Source organism: Rhinolophus ferrumequinum, chromosome 7 (assembly GCF_004115265.2).
Source record: "Rhinolophus ferrumequinum isolate MPI-CBG mRhiFer1 chromosome 7, mRhiFer1_v1.p, whole genome shotgun sequence".
NCBI lineage: Eukaryota > Metazoa > Chordata > Mammalia > Chiroptera > Rhinolophidae > Rhinolophus > Rhinolophus ferrumequinum.
This window is the reverse complement of record NC_046290.1, coordinates 67060422-67088363: the sequence shown is the minus strand read 5'-3', so window position 1 is coordinate 67088363 and position 27942 is coordinate 67060422. Positions and strand designations below refer to the sequence as shown.

The 27942-nt window shown below is 35.4% G+C and overlaps 1 protein-coding gene across 2 annotated transcripts in view; it reads right to left on the bottom strand.

Annotated features, from left to right (window-relative positions):
- Nucleotides 1-12510: 12510 nt before the first annotated feature.
- The window catches only part of FAM174A (family with sequence similarity 174 member A), a 30746-nt gene continuing 15314 nt past the window's right edge, over nucleotides 12511-27942 (bottom strand). The window contains exons 2-3 of one of the 2 annotated variants that reach the window (XM_033111288.1): nucleotides 27466-27600; nucleotides 12511-13069 (exon numbers count right to left, since the gene is read on the bottom strand). In XM_033111288.1, coding sequence (XP_032967179.1) covers nucleotides 13066-13069; nucleotides 27466-27600 — 139 coding nt within the window. In that variant the 3' untranslated portion in view covers nucleotides 12511-13065. Of the gene's footprint in view, nucleotides 13070-27461; nucleotides 27601-27942 lie in introns of those variants that run through there. The other variant, XM_033111289.1, reaches the window with a different exon arrangement.

Here is a 27942-nt window from a genome sequence, read left to right as displayed (position 1 = left end):
TGCAATACCAAACAGAAGTTCCTCAAAAGAACAGAGCAATATGAGTCAGCCTTTGGCAGGGAGATCTGATCTTCTGGTGTGTCTAACCACAGAGGTCTGTTTTTCTGGGTCAGTTGTAGTAGTTTCTGTTATCCAGTTCCTAGTGTCATAAGTGTTAGGTGACAAGCACGGCAACAGTACTGTTTCCCTTTCGACAGTTTTTTTCTCTGGGCCTTCTGGAGATTGTTATAAATTGTTGCCCCTTAAATTAGTGAAAATGCATTGTTCTTGCGCTTAAGTACCATGATTGATTCAGTAATTGTTACTAGACATAAGTGCTCTACATGAAAGAAACTAAAGTTTGGAATTGGCTTAATGGAGAAAGTGGCGAGATGAAAACTCAGGTCTGAGATGCTTGATACTGGAAAACTGGTCACACGGTTGTACAATGAAAAATATTTGGTCAAATCGTCACCTGATGATCTTTGTGAAGGAAACTATATACACTGACAAAAGCTGTACTGTTGGAAAAAGTGGGGACTGATCAGAATGTTGGCTAGCGCTGGCTCTATTGTCACCTTTAGGAAAATCTACAAGAGCTAGGTGAACCCAGGTAAAAGGTAGAAAGCTTGCAAACACAGATGGGAGGAAATGCCACTTTGGTAAGAGAAGTACTCTCTCCCTACAGTCTGACATCAATATTACTAGAAAATCCTCTAATTTGGAGCCTTAGAAGGTTAAAAAATAAAAATACATTTCAGACCCTAAATAGAAGCCACTGCAAGAGCAGCAAAACCAGCAACCGCAGGAAGAGATAAACTGGTAGGCAAATGCAGCCTGTCTGAAGGCAAAAATAAGATTAAGCATTTGGCCTTCCCCCAGATATATTACTTTAATTACTGCAAGGTAACAACCATTAAGTTAAGGGAGGGAGAGTAGGAAGAATGTAAATGCCTGTCAATAATGGGAATATTCCCGTTTGCGAAAACCATCCTAGGGACTGGTTTGGTAAATGAGGATTTTTGAGGAGCACACAACCATTTGACTTTCCCAGGCCACTGTTCTACCCTAGATCCTGAACTTTCCGGCCTCCCACCAGCCTTACTCCCTTCAGACTGGCTAGCCCCCACCATCCAGACTGGCATATGCCAATAACTTAATCTATCCTGTTGCTACCGCTTCTCCTGACAGGGATTTTGTACAACTGGTTTTTCTATACTGACAAAGACTTAGGCTTTGAAAGCCAGAGGGCATTCTGTCCACAACCAAGGACTTCTGTTCATTCCATAAGGGGTTTTGCCTCCAATTGCAAGTTTTACATGCCTACCTGTCCCTAGTTTCATTGTGCAACTAAATGCGTAGACAGTTTACCACACCATAGATTCTCTTAATTCAATATATTCTGCAATATCTATAAGGAAAGTAAAATAAAATGAAAATTACCCATGAAGGAAAAAAGAATATTCGAAGTTCAAAACCTTGACTAGATAAAATCTTTAGCTACAGGATACAGTGACACCTACAGGATACTGACTAGACACAAATAACCTACCAACATTCTGACGGAACTATATCATGACCAAACACCCAGTCTGGATTGCAAAATCTTGTGACTGTCATTGCTCCACTAAAAAATGTTACAAAACAGTTCTCAGGTTCCCCAACAATTGCAGGCAATTGTTTTTGAACTGTATGAGAGCCTGAAGTATCATATCTGTGCAGTATCTCAGAAGGCAGAGCCATGGACGAATGGCTGACCCAGAGCTTACTCCTCTACTAGTTCTGGGAGTCCTTGCTATTCCTGATCAGCAGGATTTGAAAATTGCTATGAATGCTATTTCTCATTTTCTTAATCCTCTCTTTTCTCAAATGGAAGTTTTCATTATAGTTAATCTATCTTTTCCAATACTGTGCTTGTTTTGGACACAGATAATTTGTCTTTTAGTTAAACTTCCAGAGAACCAGGAGCTACAAGTGGTCCTACTGGTGAGATTACCCATCATCAAGATTACACCACTTGAACTTTGAGATGTATGCAGTAACTTGAAGAGAATTTGAGATGTCTCCACTGGGGAAGGGGGGGGAAGTGGTTATATTCTACTGTTTGGAAGAATGGTGTATAAAGAATGTTAAATAGCCAAGGTATGGACAGCAGCAAATGTTAGTCTCCTACCAAATACCCATTCCCTTCTTTCTCATTAAGGGAACTCCTATTTTTTTTGTGGGTTGGCAATGAACCCAGAAAAAAAAAAAAAAAAAAAAAAAAAAAAAAAAAAAAAAAAAAACTTCCTAGTCTCTGTACTGTTGCCTTAACAAACTCAGAAAGAACTCTGACGAATGAGAAAAGTTGAAGTGTGCTCAGAATTTCTGGAAAATTTTACTTTCCTGGTGTGGTAAATAATCTCCAAAGATGGCACCACAAATTCCTTCCTTTTCTTTACATGCATGTTCCTTAACATATCAAAAAGTAGAGTCCAATTCTTTTCATGAATCTGGAAATATTTTAGTGAATTATTTGATTGTTACAATACAGCAGAAGTTATATTCAGTAACTTTTGAATCCAGGTCATAAGAAACCTTTTAGTGGCAAAAAGTTTAGTGATAACATGCTGCAGTGAAAAATGGAAAATAGTCCTAATGAACTGATATATCAGGCTAAGGAGATTTCCAGACAGAATGTTGAAAGTGTCAACTGTTTTCTGTTAGATGCATAGGATAAGATACAGATAAAGAATGAGCTTAAAAAACAAAACAAAAAACAAAACAAAGACAACAAAACAAAACAAAACAAAATATTCAGTGTTTTATAGAATTTAGAGGAAAAAGAAAAGAGGTATGGCTTATTGGGCTCAGAAGTAGAACTATTTATCATCTTCAGTCTTTCCAGGCAGCAAACAGTTTCTCAAAATGAGAAATGGCCTTAGGGCAAAACTGAAACCCAGAGTATTTCCAGTAACACACAACAGGAGGGTAAAGTTCAGTTTAATAGTGCATGTGGAACACCCATAACTGACACCTAAGAACATTTATGGCAGGGCCTCAACCAGACAAAATGGCTTCTATGAATATCTCGAGTATCTTACAGACTTTCTTAACTAGAAAATAGGGCTCCTAAGAATCTTAAGGATTTGACCCCGCACTGTGAAGACTCTCAGTGCAAAGTAGAAAGGAGCCTCTCTGGAGAAAAATAAATAAATAAATAAATAGTGGGTGTCTTTGTCTAATGAAGTAAACCCCAATAAGACTGAACTGAAAGGGATAGAGGAGGTTTAAAAAAATAAATAAATAAATAAATAAAAATAAAAAAGAGCCTCCAGGGGCTCCAACCTTTTTGAAGGCAGAAAGTAGGTGAAGAAAGCTACTCAGCAGCAAACACAGCCCATTTCTAAATGAAAAGAATATAAGAGTGAGACTGCGGAGTCAGAATCCTAGAGGGCAGAGGCAAATGACACAGAGACTCATTTTTGGGGAGTACAACTCAACTCTAATCAAGGAAACTGGTGATTTGTGCTCAGCTAGACTTCAGACTTCCTGAGGATGAGTAAACATTATGTGCCTCCTGTCAGATACTGCTCCTTTTTAAAATTGGAGGGTTTTTTTTTCAAATTTCATACTCTTGGATCACCATCGTAATATTGAATGTGTTGACCAGATACTTTATTGAGTTATTATAGCTGATAAATTGTCTCTTTAGTTCAAAAATCTCCCATTAGAGAGAAATCATGCTTGAGCAACCACATCTGAAAAATTGGATCCTCACCTTCCCTGGAACCTGATTTAAATGACGAATCCTAGCTTTTAAACAAAAGCCATAATGGAATACAATTTGGGGGACAGTGGAAAGGGATTAGTCTATTTTGCATGTAGTCTATTTTGCATACTGGTAGCCAGGGTGCAGCCTGTGGTAGGTAGACAGGCTCCAAAAATGACCACCATTGATTCTTTGCCTCCGTGTCCACATGCCGCTTTTTCACACGACAAGGTAGGTTCCTTCCCTTGAATCTGAATACATTGTAGTTATTTTCTTGACCAATAGAATGTGACAGAAACAATATTCTCAAACATCTGAGAGCAGGTCATGAAAAGCTCTGCCACTTTTATTTTCAACACTCATTCCTATGAAGTCCCCCAGCGCCATGCTGTGGGAAGCCAGTCATGTGTAGGCAATTCAACGGAGGCCCTGCCCAACAGCCGGCATCTACCCAACCACATGAGTGAGTCACTGACTTTCAGCCTCGGGAAACCTGCAGATGCCTGCAGCCCCAGACACAATCTTACTGCGATTACAGGTGTGAGCCCCAAAACAGACAGTCAGTTAGCCTAGTCAATATGCAACCATATATGATGACAATGAATTGTTTTAACCTACCAAGTTTTGAGGAAGTTTGATATGAAATGGTAGATGGCAGGAACACCTGTTATCAGGACTATTTTTCTTCTGGTCTTTTCCTTCTTCCTTTTTCAAAAAGGCATGATGCCTGCGTCTAGGACAATCATCTTAAGACGATGAAGAAATATCAAGACATTTTAAGGGACTTTGACCTTGAAGGCTTTAAACTATAAAAGAAGCACTAGCAACTGCAAACTTCCTAACTTCAAGACATTAGAAGAAATAATCTCCTCTTTGGGCTTTTGGTCACACACAACCATATAACTAAACTTATACTCCAGAGATGAGGTGGATACACAAAATGATACCATAAAGTATTGTACTTTGCTAAACGGAGGCTGCTGTTCAGCTTTGACGTTTTTTTGGGGGTGGGGTGAGCGAAAAGAATCAAATGATTAAAAAATTGCCAGAGTATAAAAGTAACAATCACACTAGTTGCTCAGTGGGAACCCAAACATTTCGGATACCAAATTGAAGTAAACATTTCTCAGAGATTCTTAAAAAAAAAAAAAAAAGATACTGTGTGCTGTAGTATACGACTTACCCACCGCTAACAAATTAAATATAACCTTATACTTCACAGCTATATATTTTATAACATCTCTCTTCAGTGAAAGCAGCATGCCAGACGGTCTAAAGCAATTCTACAAAATGAAAAGTAGTGAAGTTTTACAGCTGTTGGTAGTCTGAATTAATCAAAGAATAAAATTCAGAATATAGAAGAATTGGTGGACAGTGATTGCTATTACCAATGTTTATAAAAATTTTTTGCTAGTAAGCTTTTGATATATCTGATAAACCCAGCAGTGCAAATATTGTATATAATTAAAGATGGACTCAAATGCTGATATGGAGATGGAGTTAGCATCCTCTTATGGAAACTGAAGAGCCTAAGTAGGATATGTGCCTGGCTGGAAGACTAATTCAATCCAGAGACTGGCTGAGATAGTAGCCAGCAACACCTGGCTACTTGATTTTCTTATAGAACATTTCTGTTCATTTCACAACAAAAATGGGCATAGAGTTATGAGCCCAATAATTTTAACCTGGAAAAAAACTGGGTACTGCCAAAGTGCCCTCTTTGATTGTGTGTGTGTGTGTGTGTGTGTGTGTGTGTGAACAGAGTGTTGATTTGGATATAAGAGGTAAGGAAGATCTAAGGAAGATTCATTTCTGGCTGGTATGCTTGAATGAAGGTTGATGGCCATCACTAGTCTGGGAATAAGGCCTAGTTTGGTGAGGATGATCATTAATTTGAGGGATATATGGACCACCCATGTGTGGGTGGGAAGTATATACAGAGGTGTGGATATACAGGTCTTAAGTGTCAGAGAACATCGAAGGCAACACATGTGTGAGTGTTCTGCTGACTGGAATGGCCTTACCATTCCATTCCCTCAGCCTGACTAAACTGACAGGCTTCTTCCTACTGCAACATCCCTTGTCTTTCTTTTTTAATTGCTTACTTTTGAAAACTTGTAAATTCTGTCTGCCCCTTTGAGATGTAAATCTTTTTTTTTTTTTAACTGTAGTTTATTGGGGTGACAATTGTGAGTAAAGTTACATAGGTTTCAGGTGTACACTTCTGTATTACATCATCTATATATCACATTGTGTGTTCACCACCCAGAGTCAGTTCTCCTTCCATCATCATATATTTGATCCCTTTTACCCTCATCTACTATCCCTCTACCCCCTTACCCTCTGGTAACCACTGAATTATTGTCTGTGTCTATGAGTTTTTGTTTCTTCATTTGTTTGTTTTGTTCCTTTGTTGTTTTCAGTTTTATATACCACATGTCAGTGAAATCATATGGTTCCCGACTTTTTCTGTCTGACTTATTTCACTTAGCATAATAATCTCCAGATCCATCCATGTTGTCACAAATGGCACTATTTCATCTTTTCTTATGACAAAATAGTATTCCATTGTGTATATATACACCATATCTTCTTTATCCAATCATCTATCGAAGGATACTTTGGTTGTTTCCATGTCTTGTCCACCGTAAATAAAGCTGCAATGAACATCGGAGCACATATATCTTTACGGAAAACTGTTTTCAGATATTTTGGGTAGATACCCAGGAGAGGGATTGCTGGGCCATATTGTAATTATATTCTTAATTTTTTGAGGAACCTCCACACTGCCTTCCATAGTGGCTGCACCAATCTGCGTTCCCACCAACAGTGTATGAGGGTTCCTTTTTCTCCACAGCCTCTCCAACACTTGTTACTCTTCGTCTTGTTGATGATAGCCATTCTAACTGAGTGAGGTGATATCTCATTGTGATTTTTACTTGCATTTCTCTGATGATTAGCAATGTTAAGCATTTTTTCATATGTCTATTGGCCATTTGTATGTCCTCTTTGGAAAAATCTCTCTTCAGGTCCTCTGTGCATTTTTTAATTGGATTGTTTGGTTTTTTTTGTTGTTGAGTTGTATGAGTTCCTTATATATTTCAGATATAGCCCCTTATCGGAGGTGTTGTTTGCAAAAATCTTCTCCCATTTGGTTGGCTGCTGTTTATTTTGTAAATATTTTTAAAAACATCTTGACAGTTTTACAATCCAGGAATGTCTTTCTTAGGGACCTGGAACCATGTTTTGGAAGCATAAATGATTTTCAAGGGAGCTAGTACCCTAATCTCTCAGTTGTTATGGGAGAATAAGAGCCTAACTTTGACAGGACCAAATTGCAAAACTATCTCCTATCATAAAGATATGAAAAGTTTATTTTTCCTTTGGATCAAGACAATTAGAAAACAGAGATGGCCCTAATATCTTTTTTCCAACTAGCTCACCCCAGTACTTAAAAACCCTTCTGCTCTTTGTTACAGTGGAATTGAGGTTCAATTGAGTTCTGGCCTCCCTCCACTACTGTAATAGCCTTGAATAAACTCTTAATTGCCTGTTTAATTTTGCCTGGTGCAATTTTTGCTTTGACACTGTCTATATATAATAACTGAAGTCATGAGTAATTATTCCTAGGAAGAGATCAGAGTGTAAAGAGGAGAAACCAAAAAGTAGAGAGAGCTACAAATAGAAGAGGACAAGCAAACAAGAAGATACCAGAGAAGCCAAGGAGAGTGATTCTTTTTATAGACTATTTTGGGAAAGGCTGCCTTAGATGCTATTAAAAGTCATCCATCAGTTAATATAAATCAGTAGATGGCTGTATATAAACAGGATTATTTTGCCTTCCTGTGAAATTAGTTTTACTGAATTATAATGGAGTGTGATGTCAGGAGTTTACATTAAAAGACCTTATAAGAAAGACGTGCATGATATACTTTGTGGGTTCACTGTAAAGATGTTGAGAAAAGTGTTCACTACTGTATACCAGAGGATCTCCATTACGTTACTCCTTGAAAACCTAGTAAAAGAAATTTCCCTCTGGTCTCTGTACTAGTAATAACGGAATAACTTTGCCTCTCTCTTGAGTGACACTTATGGCACAATTAGAGCAAGTGTATGAAATTTCATAGCATAGATGTGAGACAATAAAAATCATAGTATGACTTTATTTTCCTACCTTTTATATCCCTGTGCCTCAATTTCCTCACCTCTTCAAAATGATTCTATCTGTTCATTGTATGTACATTTATAAACAACCTTATCCTTTGGAAAACAAGCTAAAATTTACATTGGTAAAATTAAATTTCCTGAACTTATATTCAATAGGCCATTCTGCTCCTACCAGTTGTTGGATTTGGGGCAAATCCTTTAGTCTTTCTCAGCCTCAGTATCCTTATTTGCAAAATGAGGATAATCATCTTTCCCTCAAAGAGTTAGTGTGAGGATTGAATGAATTAACGAATCTAAAGCATTTAGTACATCAGTGTTCAATTAGCCTGAATTATTAGTTACATGTGGAGAACATGTGAGAAAAGAAATACTGAAGATAACTAAGTTGAGGAAAATGATGGAACCAGAAAACAGCATAAGGTTAGACTCTGAAGCTCTGCTCTTAATCATGATGTGGTTAATCCTCAGACTGTCGGCAGACGATCTCATTCTGAGGTTACACCTAGGTCACTGGTGGAGCTTGTCTAACGATACACATACTTAGGCCACTCCCTATGCCGATATGATGTGAGTGTGGGAACGGCACATGTATATACTTTTTTTTTCAAATTTCCATAGCCTAGGAACCATCACATTTCCTGCAGGAAAGAAATATTTTGCTCCTCATTATGTCTTTGAAGAGTCTCTGGTCCTGCTAAGTTTCGGGTTTCAGGTCCCCAGATGTAATTGTTTTTGATAACATATAAATAAAACTGCAGATATCCAGAGTAGGTGCTTTTGCTAGGAATATCGTTAAGTATCTTGCTTGACAGGCAACTAGTTCAGGAGGAATAAACAGATCGCAGTGCATGTGAGAAATAAGCTCAATTACCCTACCCCTGTCTGTCAACGTCTATTTTACCACAGGAGTTGGGAAATACTGTCAAATAAAAATCAACATATCTTGAAAATAGAAATTGAAATCTATTGGAAAGGACAAGACAAAGAATCGGGATGATTACTTTTGGAGCCTAGCTTGCCATATTCTAAGAAAAAATTACCCGCAGTAATGTCAAGAGTTTGTATTTTCGGAAAGATTGTACCTGTTGATTTTACTTCAGATACTAGGATTTCTTAAATCCATAGCTCCATGATGTTATCGCAAATATGAGTAAGCCAAAGGCAACTAATCAAAGATCTCATGTCTGTTGTTTGGAAATCTGCAGGCTGCCTAGGCCTCCCTGACTAAATTGGTAATAGTCTACTTAAAATTTAACTGATTTATTCAGGAGAAGCTATTGGTCCGTGAGAAACTTACTAGGTAAAATATAGTTGGAAAATTGGTCTGAGGGTCCAGTTAGGAGAATGTTCAAAGAGGTATTTTTTTAAGAGGCTGGGTAGGAGGCACTATGTAACCAGTTGCAAAAAAAGGGGAAAAAAAGAAAAAAAGGTAAGACCCTGTATGGATGAACAAAAGATTCAGTGGGGAAAATGCATAAAACAAGTCTGAAGCTTAAGGGTTGCCATTGTTCCTGTTTTGGAGATAAAGGATTAAAATAAAACAAACAAACAAACAAACAAAAAACAAGCAAAAACAAAACTGTTTGAGCTGCACTCTATGTCAAGAACTTTCTTCACATAAGAGGGTGAACAGAACCAAAGGATGAAATGAACTCCTAACCCTTTTTAGGTAATAACAGCAGGTGTGGGCCTACATTGCCTCTAAAAGTACCCTGAAAGATTAAGGGAAATAACTATCAGAGATGTTTTGCTTACTTGGCTTCCAACACCTATTTGCAAAAAACTACCTAATTTTGCCTTATCCTTGGTGATACAACATGATTACTGATGGAATTTATACAATAAGAATGGAGAGAAATCCAAATAAAAACAAATATTGATATACTGAGTCAGATACAAAAATAGAGCCAGAAACTTGGCTATGGATCCTATACTGTGGTTCTACAATAAGATCTTGAAATGGAACACGCACCATTGATGGTTTCTCAACCAGCCACTCCATTAGATTATTGCACTACATTCTGCAGGAAATGTGATGGTTCCTAGTCTCTGGAAATTTAATTTCTCACCTTCTACATTTACCTCTTATCTTATAACATGCTACTGGCATGGACAGATAAAATATATTGAAAACTGTGGCTTTAAAACATTCAACTTCTGACGTAGGGGATGATACTGTGAAATGAAATATTAAACATCTTAGTAAAGCAAGCATAGCATCTGTATTGAGAATAATTTCTGCTTGATTCTTACGAGTCTCTGAAGGTAAAGCTGTTTATGAAAGCCATCCTTGAAAGCGGTGGGGTAGCCAGAGGAGTATTTAGGGAAATAGGTATACTGATCATCCATGTTTATGGAATGGATTATTGCACTACATTCACCCCTTCAATCATTTTTTTTTTTTTTACCTCCCAACATGAGAGAAACAAACTATCTTTCCTTTCTTGCTTCATTTAGGAAGGTAAATTAGATAAAACTATACTGAAGAAGGGAAAATCAATAAAATGAGAACTAAAGTAGCAAAACAAAGAACATAAAAAAAGAGAGAGAAGGGGGAGGGAGAGGGCAGGTGATAAAAGGTAATAGATTACATCCTTGGTAAGGCAACTAAACCCTCAAACCAGCTGGAAGCTGACAAAGTGCAGGCTGAGTACTCACCCCGCCCAAGGTTACCTACCTAATAAACCTGAGAAATTAGGCAGAAAGAACAACTTGATTTTCTAGCTCCATGTATGGTTGGTCAGAGCTTCCAGTTCACGTGTAGAACATCTATGAATTACTTCAAACTTATCCTTTCTCTCCATTTACTCTTCTCCTGAACTAGAACGCAATTACACTATTGTCCACTGATCTCTAATTCCTAGGTTAGGCTCTTACCAAAAAACACAGCCAAAAGGAAGTACAAAATGGGAAAGGAGAATAGTAACATGCTTTCACAACATCTAAGTTATGACCAGCCATTTTATAATGTCCACATAGCTTTGTAGGCGAAAATCCTAACCATTTCTTCAGAATATTTGTTAGATACCTAATGCACCTAAAATTTGACATACTATGTGGAACTTAAATCAAAGTATGGCTTATGATGATTATAACAGTAGATTTGTAGTTCAAGAATGACTATGTGAAACTAATGAAATAAAAGCATTTTTAATCAGCATGCCAGAATTTCCATATTCAGTTGAAAAATATTACTTTTATAGTAGTCTCTAGACAAACTGTATATTTCTAATAACGTTGCCACCACTGCTTAAAACATTTTGGTAACATCTCCTTTAAAGCCAATTGGAAGATCACTTATGAAAATTACCATTACTTTAAATTATCTTAATAATTAAAATTTTTATTCTTCAGCAGATTTGATTCTTATTTCCATTTAGTGTTAACACAAAAGTCAGTTTAAATAACAGCAGTTATTAAATGAACGATCATTATTTCTAAGATACTATAGTATATGATTTACAAATATCACAAAATGGTAAGTATGGGGCTACATTTAATAAAAAAATGTGTTCTTTTTAAATAACATTTTAAAATGAGGAAACTTCATGTAAGAAATCTAGTCTTGCATCTCTTGAAAATAAAAACTAAAATATTTAGCAATACTGGGCAAGTATTTCCTCGTAGCAGCAATTACTGGGAGCTGAACAGCGGTGATCCCTTTAGAAGAGGTGATGTATTTCACTTAGTCCCTGCTTACACAATATATTCAAATACAATGGCATCAGGGGACTTGACTCCTGGCGGAAAGCCTGTCAGTACAAAGGTAAGACTAAATCAGCATTCTGGGGGGCCAAATACTCCAACTTACCTCATTGCTAGAGGATTACCTATCTTTGCCTTGTGGAACTCTGAAGTGGCCTTACGGTTTGTTTTGACCAATAAAATGTAGAAGCAAATGAAATATATCACTTTAGGGCAGAAACTTATGAACTAGCGTGCAGTTCACCATGTCTGGATATTCAGCTATGAGGACATTCCAGGTAGAGGTTTCTCCACCAGCCTTGGCTCTGGAGAAAATACAAGGGAGAGCAGAATCACAGTCTATAACAAGTGGGCAGCATGTGTGAGAAGTAAGTTTTTGTTGTAACCCACTGTGATTACCACCTGTAACTACTATACGACCTAGCCTATCCTGACTGATAGATACGCATTTAAATGACCTCCCTGGCCCCTCCCTGTAAGCAACTGAATTTGTGACCCATGCCTTTCCTATAAGTAAATTTTTAAAATGTGAAAAACTGAAGCTCAATAAGGTTAAATGAGTTGTTCAGAAATAATGAAGCCAGCCTCTGTATCCAGGTCTGTCTGATTCCAAAGTCTGTGCATGTACTTTAATTTCTTGTTCTCCTACACCATAATATGACCGGAATGTTTTTGCCATTATTTTTCTTTCACAATACGGTAAATAAATAAATAAAATGGCTGTGAAATTCAATAGCTTCTCAAATATCTAATCAAAGCAGGTATCTTAACAAGGAATTTGCTAAAATATGATAACCCTTTTTAGACAGATTTTTCTAGAAATCATACAAAATATGTAAGTTAATATATAATTCTATATAGTGTTTGAGTTTGTTTTGTAAACACATTCTGTCCGTACCACTTTAAAATAATTTTAAATCATATTTATTGTTTTGCATACAACTCAGACATTTATTAGTATTTAAAAAAAAACAAAAAGGAAAGTGATAAATTTGACTTCTTCTCCCCACAAAAATGGGAAGTATACCTTGGTAAAGAAATTTTAAAATTATTTTTCCACACCACTTAGTTGCTGGAATTTATAGTTCCGGGAAAAAAAATATAACTAACCAGAAAAAAGAAAACAACAAAACACTATCTGACTAGTATATAAAACAGTTTACAATAATATGGTAAGCAAAAAATAAAACTGATCAGTAAACACTGCTTTAAAATAATTTTCAAACAGATTTCTATTATAGTACAGTTTACTGCCAATAACTCTAAGCCCCTTAAGAACACTTCTATACATACAAAGATATAGCAAATGATAGCAGTGTTTACTGAAACAACAAATTAAGGTTGTCATAATATATGTAACTTAAATACCCCCCCAAGTGATAAAGTGGCTTCTTATTCCTTAAACATAGAAATTCTGCTCTTCAATGTAGAAAGATGAAATCCTCTCATCAAAAGGCACATTCTTATCTGCAAGAAAAAAAATATTATAAATGTTCATCCTGAACAAATTTAAAAATATTCCTTAAGATTTGGAATGGCAATGAGATAATGAAAGTATTTAGTCTAAGGGAATTAACAGTGAATGGCACAGATAAAACGCATGATTACTTTGTCTTTATTAATTATATCAGATATCATCTTTTAAATTATAATTCTAACTTTTTCAAAGGGATTTTATATGTAACTAGTGTGGGTAATTAAAGACTATTTCAAAGTCGTGCTAAAGTGATACCCTCACATAATATTCATTAATGACTTTCATTAACAAGTATACAATATAGTTGTTTCCCTAGTTTCTGTAAATATAAATCTTAACTGATCCTATTTCTAATTAATTGATTGAAACTATAGGCCTAGAAGTATGCTCTATGAAACAAACAAACAAAAATACTTCTAATATTTATAACACAATAACAGAATTTATCCATACAGAAGATAAGGTTTTTCATAAACATATACAATGGGATAAGTTTGCCCATTTTCTTACTTTATTGACTAGTTTATGGTAATACGAAGTTATAGTTTCATCACACACATTTTTATAGACCTTAATCCTAATTATACACCAGACTTTACTATCCAAACCATAGCTTGCAAGAAACTATGGTTTCTTTAATGGTTAATAAGAGCCATTAAAACAGAAAGCATTTAGTCAAACTAAAAGAATAGCCAAAGGTATGCAAATTTTACTAACTTAATACATCTTCCTTTGTAATCAACATTTAGAATTTCATGAAAGATATGTATGAGAATGAGCAATACTTTCTACAACTTGTTTTATCTAAACCTTTTGCAAGCAATCTATAATAGATCTCTAAATGATCATTAGATTTGTATAAGCTAATGACTTTTAATATATTTTAATTTGAGGGTAAATTTAAGCTTTTTAAAAAAGATATTGAAAGTTGTTAAAAAACAATAACACTTAGTCCTCATTTTATACAACCCTTGTCCTTTCCATGCATAAAACACTTAATCATCTTGATAACGAATTGTGGACTATGAAAAAATAAATCAGTGAAATCAAAATTGCAGTTTCATTTAGCAGAATAAGAATATAAACTCACAAGCACTTAATCCAACTCTATCATTATATAGCCTTTTGAACTATGAGAACCTAAGAAACGTTTAGCAATGGAACTGTAAGATGTTTTGTGGTCGAGAAGTATCTAGTACATGAAGAATCTCTTAATGTAGTTTCAGAAATGCATTTTTGAAATTCATAATCTCAAAACATGTGCATATGCATCACTGTCTATTATGATATATTATATTACTTATCCAACATTTTCTTAAACCTATTTATATGTTTCAGACTGTACAACCTACTAGAGTATTACATTCCTTGAGTTGGGATTTCCTCAATTTATCCCAGATGTTTCACCCTAACACTTACTATGTGCTTTGTGGAACACCCATTCTCTCGTCCTTCCCTGGCATGACTAAACTATAGACCAAACAATACTGAAGAAAACATTCTTTCTCTGAAGCCTGATAAGAAATATTTTTAAGAATCAAACCCATCAGCCTCCAGCCGTAAACCTGGTCTCCTGGTCGTCTTAATTCAAATAATGAAACGCCATCTACCTACCTAGTCATTGTCGCCAGTGGGAGCCCTTAGGTCCTCTTGGACTACTTCTTAGGCCCTACGTTCTGTGGAAGTACTATTATCTTGTCAAATGTTCTCATTTCCTGCCTCTCCTAAGCTAGCCTTTACTTCTGCTTCCGCGCCTCAACTGAACAACTGAAACAACTTCAAAATACTGGACCTTAGTTCTTCCCAACTCTAATTCATCTTTTACCAAGTTACCAAAATCACTTTCCTAGAACATGAATTTTATGGCATTTACTCCTTTACTCCAAAGCAGCTGATGATTTATGACCATTTTCACAAATAGTGAAATCCAAATCCTTAATATGTTGTTTTTTAACACGCTCTTCTTGATTTGGTCCCAAATCTGACTGATTTTCTACGATCCTAGCACATATCCTGTGTTCTATAGAGACTCACCAACATATACACACTGTTTACAGGGCATCCCTTGTCTCATGCTTTCAACTTTGCTTGAAATGCAGCGTTCTCCCCTTTCATATGTCTCTTATTTGAATAACTTACATATATTTTTAAAATAACTACAACTCAAGTGTCACCTGCTCAGTGAAATCTCCTATATTGCTATCCCTAACTCAGTTTCTCAGAGATCCCACTGGCAGTTTGAAAAACGTGGAGCATGAGCATGGCATGGCGAAAATAACCAAGGATTCCTGCTGTCTGGAGAGGTAATACAGAAGTTGTAAAAGGTGGACTGGCAGATTCAGGGAAGCTTGGAGACAGAACCAGGAGTACATAGTATAATCTGTATGGACTATTAACAAGAGGCTTTTTGGGCAGAAGTGGCAGGGATAGAGGCTAAAGCCCCCAAATCAAACAGGACCGCAAATACACCGTCTCCTGGGGAAAGGACTATATTTCATAGCTTCTAAAACACACATTTCATATATTAACATCTTTGATGCATCTTTGATGCATCTTCCAATGATGACATCTTAGCGCTGTTGTCAGGTGGTAGTTCTTACACAGTTGCCATTGCCAATGTGTGCACAAAATTGGCAAAGCTCTTTGTATTGTTGTCACTTCAACTGAGTTATATGCATTGTTAGTATTATAAAGAATGGGTTTAATGTTTAAAATATCTTCAAAAAGTAATCTCATGAAGCAGCGCTGAAGCAAAAGTCATTGTATATGTAGAAAGGGATGAAAAAGAATAGTAGGCTTTAATTTATATCAGTAAGCAAATGTTTGTCATTGGTTCAGTGGGGTGAATTCTATATTTTTTGCCAAGAAACAACATCTTTTAAAAATGGGAAGACATTCCAGGTAGACAAAACTCTGCTAATTTCTGTTCTGAGAAACTATTACACACCAAAAAACGCATTTGATGGTGGAAGAAATTGCCATTTTTTTTAGAAGGGATAAAAAAATGTAGAAGTACTGAGAGACTGGTGTGTATGATTCCTAAATTAGGTAAACTATAATTATATTATTCCATAATTAAATTGACAGCATTTTTTTCCTTAGTTTTACAGCTTAATAGTGTCATGGATTAAATGAATAATGGTGCAAATCTCCATAGAACTTAGATCAACTTGGAGTGAAGGGAGGGAGAAAAAGGAATACGGAGAATCTTTAATTATGATGTTTAAATCTTGAATTGACAATGTTTATACTGGGGATAACTACTGAAATTGACAAGTTCAGGTTCTTCATCATTAGAATTCAAGATGTAAAGAAATTAAGAATGTTACATCCTTGCTCAATCACATTCTACGATAGTGACATACAGAACCAGTACAACAGATCTATTTCAAATACATAGTCACATGAGAAAACAGACATAGGTAACCTCAACATTTAATGCCTTGATGGATTCCAGTGTATTTAAAATAGGGTATGCAACACATTGGGTTATGTGTGCTACTGAGTTTAATAGTTAAATATATATTTTTAAATGATATTCATTCATTTAATCACTAACATATATTGAACTTTCATTATCAGCCAGAAATATCTCTTGATACTGGCAAGGATAGTGATAACAAAAAAGAAACAAAGAAGAAAAACAATAAACATAATTCCCCGTTCTCTCATTACAGAACCACAACTAAAACCTAGAAATCACTCAAAGGACAAAAAACTTTGGCCTTTGAAAGGAAGTCTGAATTCTAGTACTATCTTAGTCAGTTATTCACTGGATGCTCTCAAGTCCATTTTCTTAAAAGGCGGATGAAACAGTTTCCAAAAGAATATTAAGGATGTCTTTTCATGGAAAATGAAAACAGACAACCATTACAGGGCCCCCAAGCTGGGAAACAGTTTAGAGATGCAATCCAATCACATTATTTGACAGGTGACTTGGTAAGGAGGAAGAGTCAATATTCAAGGGACTAGAGTAATCTTATTCAGTTATCAGGGACAGAAGCTCAAGAAGCACTGGAGTCTATACAATCATATTCTGCTGCTCCTTATTTTACTAAGACTTCTGAATCATGAAGGTTTAGTCACTGAAATCTAAAGATTAGATCAGATGTCAAATGCTCTACTGTTAGACCACTTACAGAATTCCCACTGTACTAAACAAACAAACAAACAAACAAAAAAAGCTACTCTGGTATGACAAGAGATTCCTACTCCTAAAAACAAATAATCACAACATACTATTGGCATGTTATGTCCTATCCTACAATCCTATTGTCCTGAATACTTCTTGCTTCTCTGCAAAACTGCTCCTCATGAACAACAATTCTTCAGAATTCATGCCTTCATTCAGTGACCCTGCCCAAACCCAAACCCATTCCTCTCTTGCCAGTTGCCAAGTTTAACCTTAGAAAATACTTTAAATAGCCAGGGTGATATATTATAAACTGTCTACTCAACATTTATTCTCTCTCCTTTTGGTTTGCTAATAAAAATAACAATTTTTGACTTCCCTTCCTTTCCTTTCTCCTCCCCTACCCTCCCCCCTCTTTGTTTGTTTGTTTGTTTGTTTGTTTTGGCGAGCTAAAGGTGGGGAGTGGGTCAAAGTCTTTTGGGAGGAAAAGGACAGTTCTGAGAAATTTTGAATTTCTGATAAAGACATAGGCATAGCATGGGTTCTTCCCTGCCACCCCCTTGTTGCCTGGAACATGGATGTGATGGATGAAAATACAGCAGCCATACAACCAGGGTAAGACAAGCATGAGAAAAGGTTTGAGAAAATTGCATAGATGTAGATTCTGTCATCAAACAGCTATTGAATTGATGAGCCAACTATTGCAGAATTATGATGTAAGAAAAACTTCTGAGTCTTTGTAATTCTAGGTTCCCTATTACTTGTAGTAAACAGTAGTCAGGCTTATAGAAGCAGGGAGTAGAAGGGGGACTGCCAGGAGCTAGGGGAGAGAGAAATGGGGAGTTGTTGTTCAACTGGTATAAAACTTTTAGTTATAAAAGATGACTAAGTTTTAGTGACTGTGTCTGGAGTTAACAATACTGTATTGTGCACCTAAAAATTTAAGAGACTAGATCTCATGTTAAATACCCCATCCAAAAAAAAAAAAAAATCGCCATGCTTTTCTATGTGTAGTATTAATAAATTTTATGGTAATTTCCATTTTTTCAAGCTTCAAGAATGCACTGTCTCTACGCATTACACAATGATACAATAATTTTTAAAAGACGCTATTTTCAAGGACAACTTAAAAGCCAACTCGGAAAATCTGAAACTATTAAAATGGCTATAAATCCAAATCAAGTCTGAGAGGAAAAACTGTTCTAGTGCAGGCAAGGGCATTGTTACTTTTTGTTCATTTGAATAAATTTGCAAATACTAGATTCTGTTTTTGTTTTTTTTTTTCTTTCTCCTAGTTCTTTTTTTTTTTTATTTTTAAGAAGATATAATATCTGTGGATTTTAGAGAATGAACTCTATCGGAGAGAAGCACTGGGAAAGGTGCTTCATAATTGTGTTTAGGACTTTTCCTGTCTATAATCTTGAGGTCCTCGTTCCTGTATTATTCTAACCCCATTCACATAAACCAACCTTATGGGTAGTTATGCTCTGCCACCCATGTCCATCTATCCAACCATATTCCTTATAGAGTCTGCAATCCAAACATTCACAGCAGAATATAAATCCTGAACCAAAGCAGTAGCATTTTATTAAAGGAATCAATTGCTACATGAACAGAAACTTGTAATTCAATTGTTGTATAAGAGTTTTTATTTAAGAGAATCAGTTTAAACTAGATCAAATATGTTTACTCTAAGTCTGTGCTGTCCACCACAATAACCATTAGCCAAATCTAGCAATTTAAATTAAAATTTCAATTCGTTAAAATTCAGTAAAATTAAGAATTCAGTTCCTCAGTCACACTAGTCACAGTTCAAATGTTCAAGAGCCACATATTGCTAGTGGCTATCAAATTAGACAGGACAACTCTAGACCGTGCACTGGGATGAGAAAATAGCATTGCCAATCAGAATCTGATATAACATTTCATTTGTTAAAATAATATACAAATGATTCATGTTAACCAATAAGCACATTGTGATGTCTAATTATTATTAATGGAGCAAGGTTATTTTCTTATAAGGCCCAATGTCCACATTGAATAAAGTAAAACAAACAAAAAAACTCCTACATGATAGGTTCTCTTTATTACCTATTTAAGTAATGAAAAAGACGGCATAGTTCCCTTTAAGTGGATAAAATACAGGCTATCTCACTAGTAACACACCACTGGGTATGCTAAAATACCAATTTCTATCTAAAATAAACATTTGAATAACCTTAGTGTTTATTGTGATAATACATTATGCTCTACGTTGAAAGTAGTGTTTGAGAAATTGAACTATTTTCAAATTGATAACTGTTTAAATAAGATCTTCTTAATGAGAGTTTCTGGTTAAATTATATCAAATCTGCTTTCTGATTTTGATATGCTGATGTTAATAACCAGAAAATATTTACTGGCCAGGTAACATTAAGTAAAATGAAATGAACACATACAATACAATATTAAAATTAATGAGGCAGAACAGTGGTAGCTAAACAGCAAATTTAGTGTATTTTAAATTACATACTTGGCAAAAATTATTAGAATAGCCTTGAAGTGATAGAATTACTAGCTTTTAGAAACTGCTATCAAGATTGTCAAAATGCCCTTTACCATTACAAAATAATAATTTTACTGTTCAGTAGAAATCAAACAGAATAGCAAGAAGGTATTGTTACTATTTGTTGTTTTATGTTATAAAGCACTGTTTTAAACTGTGTTTTTGAGATGGGTTATAAATATTTGTTTCAAATATTTTTTAATTATATTCAATATATAAAATATATTAAAACATATTCTCAGTATTTGATTTGAGAAAAATGAAGATAATTTTTAATCAGTATATGTTCTCAGATTCCTCATTCTAAACGAAAGGGCTGAAACATCCTACACAATAGTTAAAGAATTGATATTTGTTTTTGTTTTATAATTCTTTTGTGCAAAATGTCTCAGTAATTAAACAAAGAGATACCTCTAATATACAAAATTAGGGTATCGATAGTAAATTCAAGAGGAGTTGTATTAACCAAGCTGCTTAAGTTATTTTTTTCCACATACTTACACATTTTTCCCAATCTGACTATATTAACCTCAATGCTTAAATTACTATAGTGGTAATAGTGGTTAACTGCTCAGTATCTATCAAGCCCCAAAAGATAATTCTGAACTAATCATGGTACTTCCATTTTTCTTCCCAGGGTTTAGTTTAGTAATGATCACACGACTAATGAGATGGAAAACAAAAACAAGTAACAGTAAGCAAGTCATTTCCAGAAAACAACTCAGTTAAGAGTTTCTGGGGAAATTTTTCTCATTTTTAAAGAAGAGGTACAAAAGAGCTAGTGTGTAACTTACACCCACAGTTACCATTCTGGGTGTGATTATAGAATCTGCTGGTATCATTGTATTATCAGCCTAAAAATGAAGCCGACACATGAGGATGGGCAGAACCACGGGCATCACAGAGAAGAGAAGCCAGAGCCCTGATATACCCTACCTGGAGTCAGCCCTATCTCTGACACACTTTTATATAAAATAATAAATTTCCTTTATGAAATTCAGATTAAACCATATGTTGGCAGTTCATATGATTCAATCTAATAGAAACAGTGAAAATAATTACCCCAAATCCTAACTACCAACTACAATCATTATTAAAAATGCGATGTATTAAAAGCCACATTAAAAACATCCCTCTCAGAAAGAGTTAATTACAAAAGGATAATTTCAGGCTCTGTTAAAATTGTAAGCAAGGAAATCCATTTACCTCTCTGGAAATGACTTGCTTCCTGCTATTTTGTGGATAGAATTTGGAAAATGAAGAGGAACTAATTTTAAAAGCACTTAATGAAGGCAGCATCAGTAAGAGACGATCCGACAAGAATTGCCAGCAGTTATACTGTAGACTAATATGATTCTGCATTGTAGTTGACAAGGTAGGCAGATGAAAATATGTGTATTCCTCGTTTTTAGGGTCCTCATTTGGAAAGGAGTGATAGCGAGAGCTGGTATACGTGACAAAACGAATAAAATTTAAAATTATTCTCTTCATAGGTATAAATCAAATAAATATTTTAAAAATGAAATGAGACTGAGGCAGGAAGAGATGCCTAAATAACTTATGAGCCTCAGTTTTCCTATGTTTAAAATGAAAGCAATAGGAAGTACTTTGCAAAACTTGATTTCATAGTACATGCAAGAAGCCTAGCAGGCACATCCAGTACTACACAAAGTAGGTATTTACTAACCAGTGACCATTACAATCACTCCTTTTGTAGTTCTGTTACCCGACTCTGTCCAGGCTTCCCTTCGGCTCAGTAACAGGACCCCTGATGTAATCCTTCGAAAGACATTTACCACTATCACCCATTGTTTTTTTCTACCATTAATATGACCATTCTGAGAAGCCCTTGGTAAAAGTCCTTTTTCAGAATCAAGACCTTATAATACATTCTCCACTTATAAGTATTGATTTTTTACCTTTATTGGAAGAAACAAATGTCGTTAACCATCATTATCATCTGTTATTAAAATGAGTCATGATAAGATCGATATGCATCTCTCCCACAAGATAAATTTGAACTGTTGAATAAATTGATGGCATAACGTATGTTTAATCTCTAACACCAGCATCAGAAAATCAGAGAAAGTCCTGCTCATAGAATCAGCTTCAAATGAAGTAATGAAGTTTGGACTGCGGTATCTCATCACAGAAAATAATCTCTAAGCAACACAAGGTAATGTAAATGCTGACTGGGAAATACGGAGGAAATGCTGAAGTTGGAAAAAATCATTATTTTGCAACTATCATAGTGAAGATTAGATCAGGCATGAATCATGACAAATGAGTGCTAAACCTAGGGGGAAGTTTTAATGAGAAGTAGAATCTTTTCATGATTTAAAATGTCTCCTTGTTAGTTGCAAAAGGGAAAAAAGCAGTAACACACTGGAGAAATTGGACAAACCCTTGAACAGGTGCACCAAAATTACCAGTGCTAATGATGGATAGATGGGAATCGTGTCTCCAGATATGAAATCCTGAGAAGGAAAAAGGATGGTCTGCAATATTTCAACTAAAAATGCATAACCTGAATCCAATTATGAGAAAACACCAGAACATCAGGTAAATATAAAATGAGGGAGATGCATCCTTCTGTATATTACGAGAGAGAAAGACCACACAGGAGAACAAATGAAGTAAAATGTTAATAGGTGAATCTATATAAAAGGAAAAAAAAAAAATCACAGGATATTCTTTGTACTATTTTTATTCTTATAACTTTTCTGAAGATTTGAAATTATTCCCAAACAAAAAGTTGTTTTTAAAGTAACACATAAATATATGCTCTTCAAAGAAACAAAAATCAAACAACAACAGAAGGATACAGAAACAACAGGGAAAATGAAAATTAACTGTCAACCTCCCATTCTCACCTTTTTCCCACTAGAACCTAAACTTCACAAAGTCAGGATTTTTTTTCCTTTTTTTTTTTTTTCCCTTTTCTGTTTTGTTGCTCTAATGTGTCCCAAGCACCAAGACCAGTGCCTGGAACTAAACAATTGCCAAATGAATAGCTGCTATATCACTCATTTATTGGATGGATGAATGCATGAATGAACAGGAAAGCACAGTTTTAGACATATGTATATTAAAGCTTTTCTATAAGATTAAAAAAAAACAACTAAAAATAGTTGATTCAAGACTTAATGGGAATTATCGTTGATAATTATCATAATCCTTACCTCTGACACTTGCTTCCTTCATTATTACCATCTCTCCCCTCCACACACTCCAAACACGTTACCTAAATCTGGTTGACAATACCTTTCAAAGCCTCGTGGATAATTTACTCCTATTTCTCTCGCTGTCACTCTAGTGGCAGCCACCCCATGTACTTGTACTATCCTCCTCATTACCTAACTCCTATCTTACTCTTCTCCGATCCACTGCAGAGTAATCTTTGTTTCCCATCCTAAAATTTTCCAGTGGCTTTTCATAACTTGCAGAATAATTTTTAACTAGTTAACATGGATCATGATCTGTCTTCTGATTCTTTGTGCTGCCTTACCCATCATGCTTCCTTTTGGATTCAAAGCTCAAAAACCGTTCATTCACTCATTCATTTATTCTCCCATATGGTAATGTAGCATCTACTTAACTTCTTTTAGTTCCTTAAATTCTCTAGTCCCTTTTGCCTCTGATACTTTGTGCCTGCTGTTCTCTTTTCATCCCTCACCCCTATATTCACCTTTTATTTTGCTAATTTCTACTAATTTTTCAGGTCTCAATTTACATATTACTTCCAAGAGGCTTTTCTGGACCATTACTTTTTGGTTAAGTGTCTCATGCCCCTGCTGTAAGTTCTTACACCACCTGTACTTATTCTTTCTCCATTTATGTAACTCTTATTAATGTCTAGCTCCCGAATGGAAGGCAAGATTAATGAAAAGTAGGGCATAAATTAAAGATAACTATTAGAGAAAGGTCTGTGATGAGGCAGGATACAGAATAAAAGATGGCAACAGGTAATTTTATCTCATGGAAACTGTCCCTTCTCTATGCCCTTCCTATCTCCCCTAGTTCTTTCCCTTTTCTTTTCCGCTAGGCCACCCCTCTGCTACTACAAGAGGTATTATTCTATTAAGAAATCTGATTATGCGATTGTATGTACTCCCAACAAATAGCATCAATAGTGCTCCAATGAAAGCAGGGTAATAGCAAACTCCGTAGCAGGTTACAAAACTCTGCACCTTTCCCTGTAAAAATCTTGCATTCGTGTCCTTCACAGCAGCTACTCTTCCCAACCTTGCATAAATACATGGGCACACAAAACAGGCTGCATTCTACACATGTCCTGTTACATTAACTCACACACTACCTCTTTCACAACCTCTGAGCTTTGGGAGTTGCTTCTGCCTACAACAATCTTTGTCTCCAGTAAGCACACTAGAAACAGAATAACTGGGTTTCAAATTTAGTTCCTCTTTGAGAACCGCGACTTCCTAAGTTAGCAACTTCCTTTTTGTCTTCCCATTCTGTGTATGTACAGAAGAGGTACCTCATGTGCATTTTTTTTGTTGTTGCTGTTTTTTATTTTAATACTATAAATACTATACTTTTTAAATATTATGAAAGCTTTGCAGAAAATTAAAAGAAAGTAAGAATTATATATAAGTGAGACTCCATTTTCATCCTACTCAATGACCACCTTCTGGAGGGTAAGCCCAAGATGAGAGAAATGATGTGCCAGTCACCTTGTCAGTCTCAGTTTCCTACTGTATTTCACATTGTTCTGACTATGGTTCTAATATATAGATAAGTCTCCATTACACACAATGGCTCCTAAATGCATGCCAGCAACTTTATCTGGTTCACAATAAAGAAACAGTCAACCACTGGCAATATTAGACTTAATGGGAATCGCGCAATATTTGATAGGCAATTTAAGGGTTTTTCAGAAGGTATATTTGAAGATTCTAAAATTTTTTTGTAATGCATTTTATTCACATTTGTTTTCTCTAAGAGACTGAGTTGCTAATGAACAGATACAGTTGTTTTGGTCATGTTTTTATATCCAGTCTCTATATTATTCTAACTATACAACAGGCATTTCATGAATGTATTTTTATTAATTGAATGAATTACCAGTAACTCAAAGCTCATATAGATAAGAGTCAACAAACACATTTTTTGTTGAGTCCTTTTTTTAAATCCCAGATTTCTGTATTCTTTGCATTTGTACTTGATTCTGTCTGGAATTTAGTTTTCCTTCACCCAAATAATTATCCAATATGTCCTTCCCTATTGAGTGGAATCATACTGCCTTCTTTGCCCATTCATATGCACTGAAAGTAATTCTACATCCATGTAATTTCACTTATCCAAACCTCTTAGGAAAGGTTTTAACACTCAGTGAGACTAGATTGAGAACTGACATTATAGCTACACCATAGACTATCCATCCCCTAATTTTGCCAGGAAGCACTATTTACAAGCAGAGTAATCCAGACTAAAACCAAATATCTTCAGAATGCAAAAAGAAAATCAATTTTACTAATCTTTCTTTCTCTCTCTCTCTCTCTCTCTCTCTCTCACACACACACACATACACACACACACACACACACACACACACACTTAATACGCATTACTGGTATGCAACAGTTTAAAGAACAACTCTCCCATGTTCATGGGCTGGAAGAATCAAGATAGTTCAAATGGCCATATTACCTAAAGCAATATACAGATGTAATGCAATACCCATCAAAATCCCAATGGCACTTTTTCAGAGAAATACAAGAAAAAAATCATCAGATTTGTATGGAATAATCACGAAGACCCCAAATAGCCAAAGCAATTCTAAGAAAAAAGAACAATGCTGGAGGTATCACACTCCCTGATTTTAATTTGTACCACAAAGCAACAATAATCAAAACGGCATGGTATGGGCAGAAAAATAGACACACAAATCAATACAAGAGAACTGACAACCCAGAAATAAACCCACATATATATGGACAGATAATTTTCGAAAAAGGTGCCAAAAACACACCATGGAGAAAAGAAAGCCTCTTCGGTGTTGGGAAAATTGGAAGACCACGTGCAAAACAATGAAACTAGACTGCTGTCACAATATAAACTCAAAATTAACTCAAAATGGATCAAAGACCTAAATATAAGTCCTGAAACAATAAATTGCATAGAAAAAAGCATAGGTGTTACACTTAAGGACCTTGGGTTCAGATAAGATTTTTATGAATTTGACCTCAAAGACAAGGGAAGTAAAACTAAAAAAAAAATGAATGAGACTATATCAAACTAAAAAGCTTCTGCACAACAAAAGAAACCATCGACAAAATAAAGAGGCAACCAACCGAATGGGAGGAGATATTTGCAAATAAAACCTCCAATAAGGGACTACCACCCAAAATATATAAAGAACTCATACAACTCAACAACAAAAACAAAAAATAACAATTCAATTAAAAAATGGACAGAGGATCTGAAAAGACACTTCTCCCAAGAAGACATACAAATGCCCAAATATATCAAAAAAAAATGCTCAACTTCACTAGCTATTAGGGAACTGCAGATCAAAACCACAATGAGATACCACCTCACACCTGTTAGAATGGCTGTTATCAACAAGACAAGTAATAACCATTGTTGAAGAGGCTGTGGAGAAAAAGGAACTCTCACACACTTGGTGGGAATGTAGATTGGTGAAGCCACTCTGGAAAGCAGTGTGGAGGTTCCTCAAAAAATTAAGAATAGAATTACCATATGACCCAGCAATCCCTCTTCTGGGTATCTACCCAAAAAATCTGAAAACATTTATCTGCCGATATATGTATCCCTATGTTCACTGCAGCATTATTCACAGTGGCCAAGATATGTAATAAACCAGTGTCCTTTGACAGATGATTAAAGAAGGTATGGTACATATTGGTATATACAATGGAATGTTACTTGGCCATAAGAAAAGATAAAATACTGTCATTTGTGACAACATGGCACAAATGGACCTTGAGATGATCATGCTAAACAAAATAAATCAGACATAAAAAGTCGAGAACCATATGACTCTAGTCATATGTAGGATATAAAACTGAAAGCAACAAATAACAAGACAGACAATCAAAGAAACAAAAACTCATAGACACAGAAAACAGTTTAGTGGTTACCAGGGAGTAAGGCAGGGTGATAGAAGAGGGAAAAGGGGGTCCAACATGGTGATGAAAGGAGAATGACTCTGGGTGGTGAAAACACAGTGTGATATATAGATGATGTATTATAGAAATGTACAGTTGAAACCTATGTAATTTTACTCACCAATACCACCCCAATAAATTGAACAAAAATTAAAGAAAAAAGAAATTGGATGTGAGGGGAAACTTTTAATTTATAGATTTCTGTAGTGTTTAAGGGGTTTACAACAAGAAAAAAATATGTATATTTCTTGTGCAGTGAAAAATAAAACATCAAACCCTTAATTTATTCAAAAGTAAAAGAAAAAAAAAGGACAAATCTTTGCAAGAAGATCTACAATAAAGATTTCTTTTTGGCATGGTATGCCACTGTTTATGTTTATTTTAGCAAAGCAATGTGAATATGAGCTATTGGTTGGATAGTACAAAGAACTTGATTAAACAGAACTGAATAAAATCGGTTAGGGTTAAAAACTGTTAAATGAAATTGTACTTAATTTTTTTAATTTACTTGTCTAGGACTTGCCTCCTGATCATGGAATTACACTGATCAACACCTACCTTCGAGGATGATTGGCATCAAACAATGTGTTATCATCTTCCTCATCATCCTGCTCTAAAGGTGTCAATTCCATGTTTTCTATGTTAGTGTCCAAAACTCCATATCTCCTCGTCTTTCGGTTTCTCCTTCGCATCCTATTAAACAGAACATATTAATAAATAAAATGTACTTGAATATAGTACAGATGATCTTTATTTTACATTTACTTGTAACCTAAAAATAAATTATCTCCTCTGTTTCAGACATAGGAGACTCTCAGTATCAGAATGGTTACATTTCAGAAATGCAGCCTATGTTATCTGTGACACAGCACCTACTCCCTACATGTTTGTGTGCCATCACCATTTCTTCTGTCTGGCACGCCATCTTCTGTCTCTGCCAAGTTATGGTGTTTAGAGATATGCCTTTAAGTCTAGTTCAGGTACTGCATTTTTACTGAAGCCTTCTATTCCAGCCTTTCTCCATCCCTTCCATGC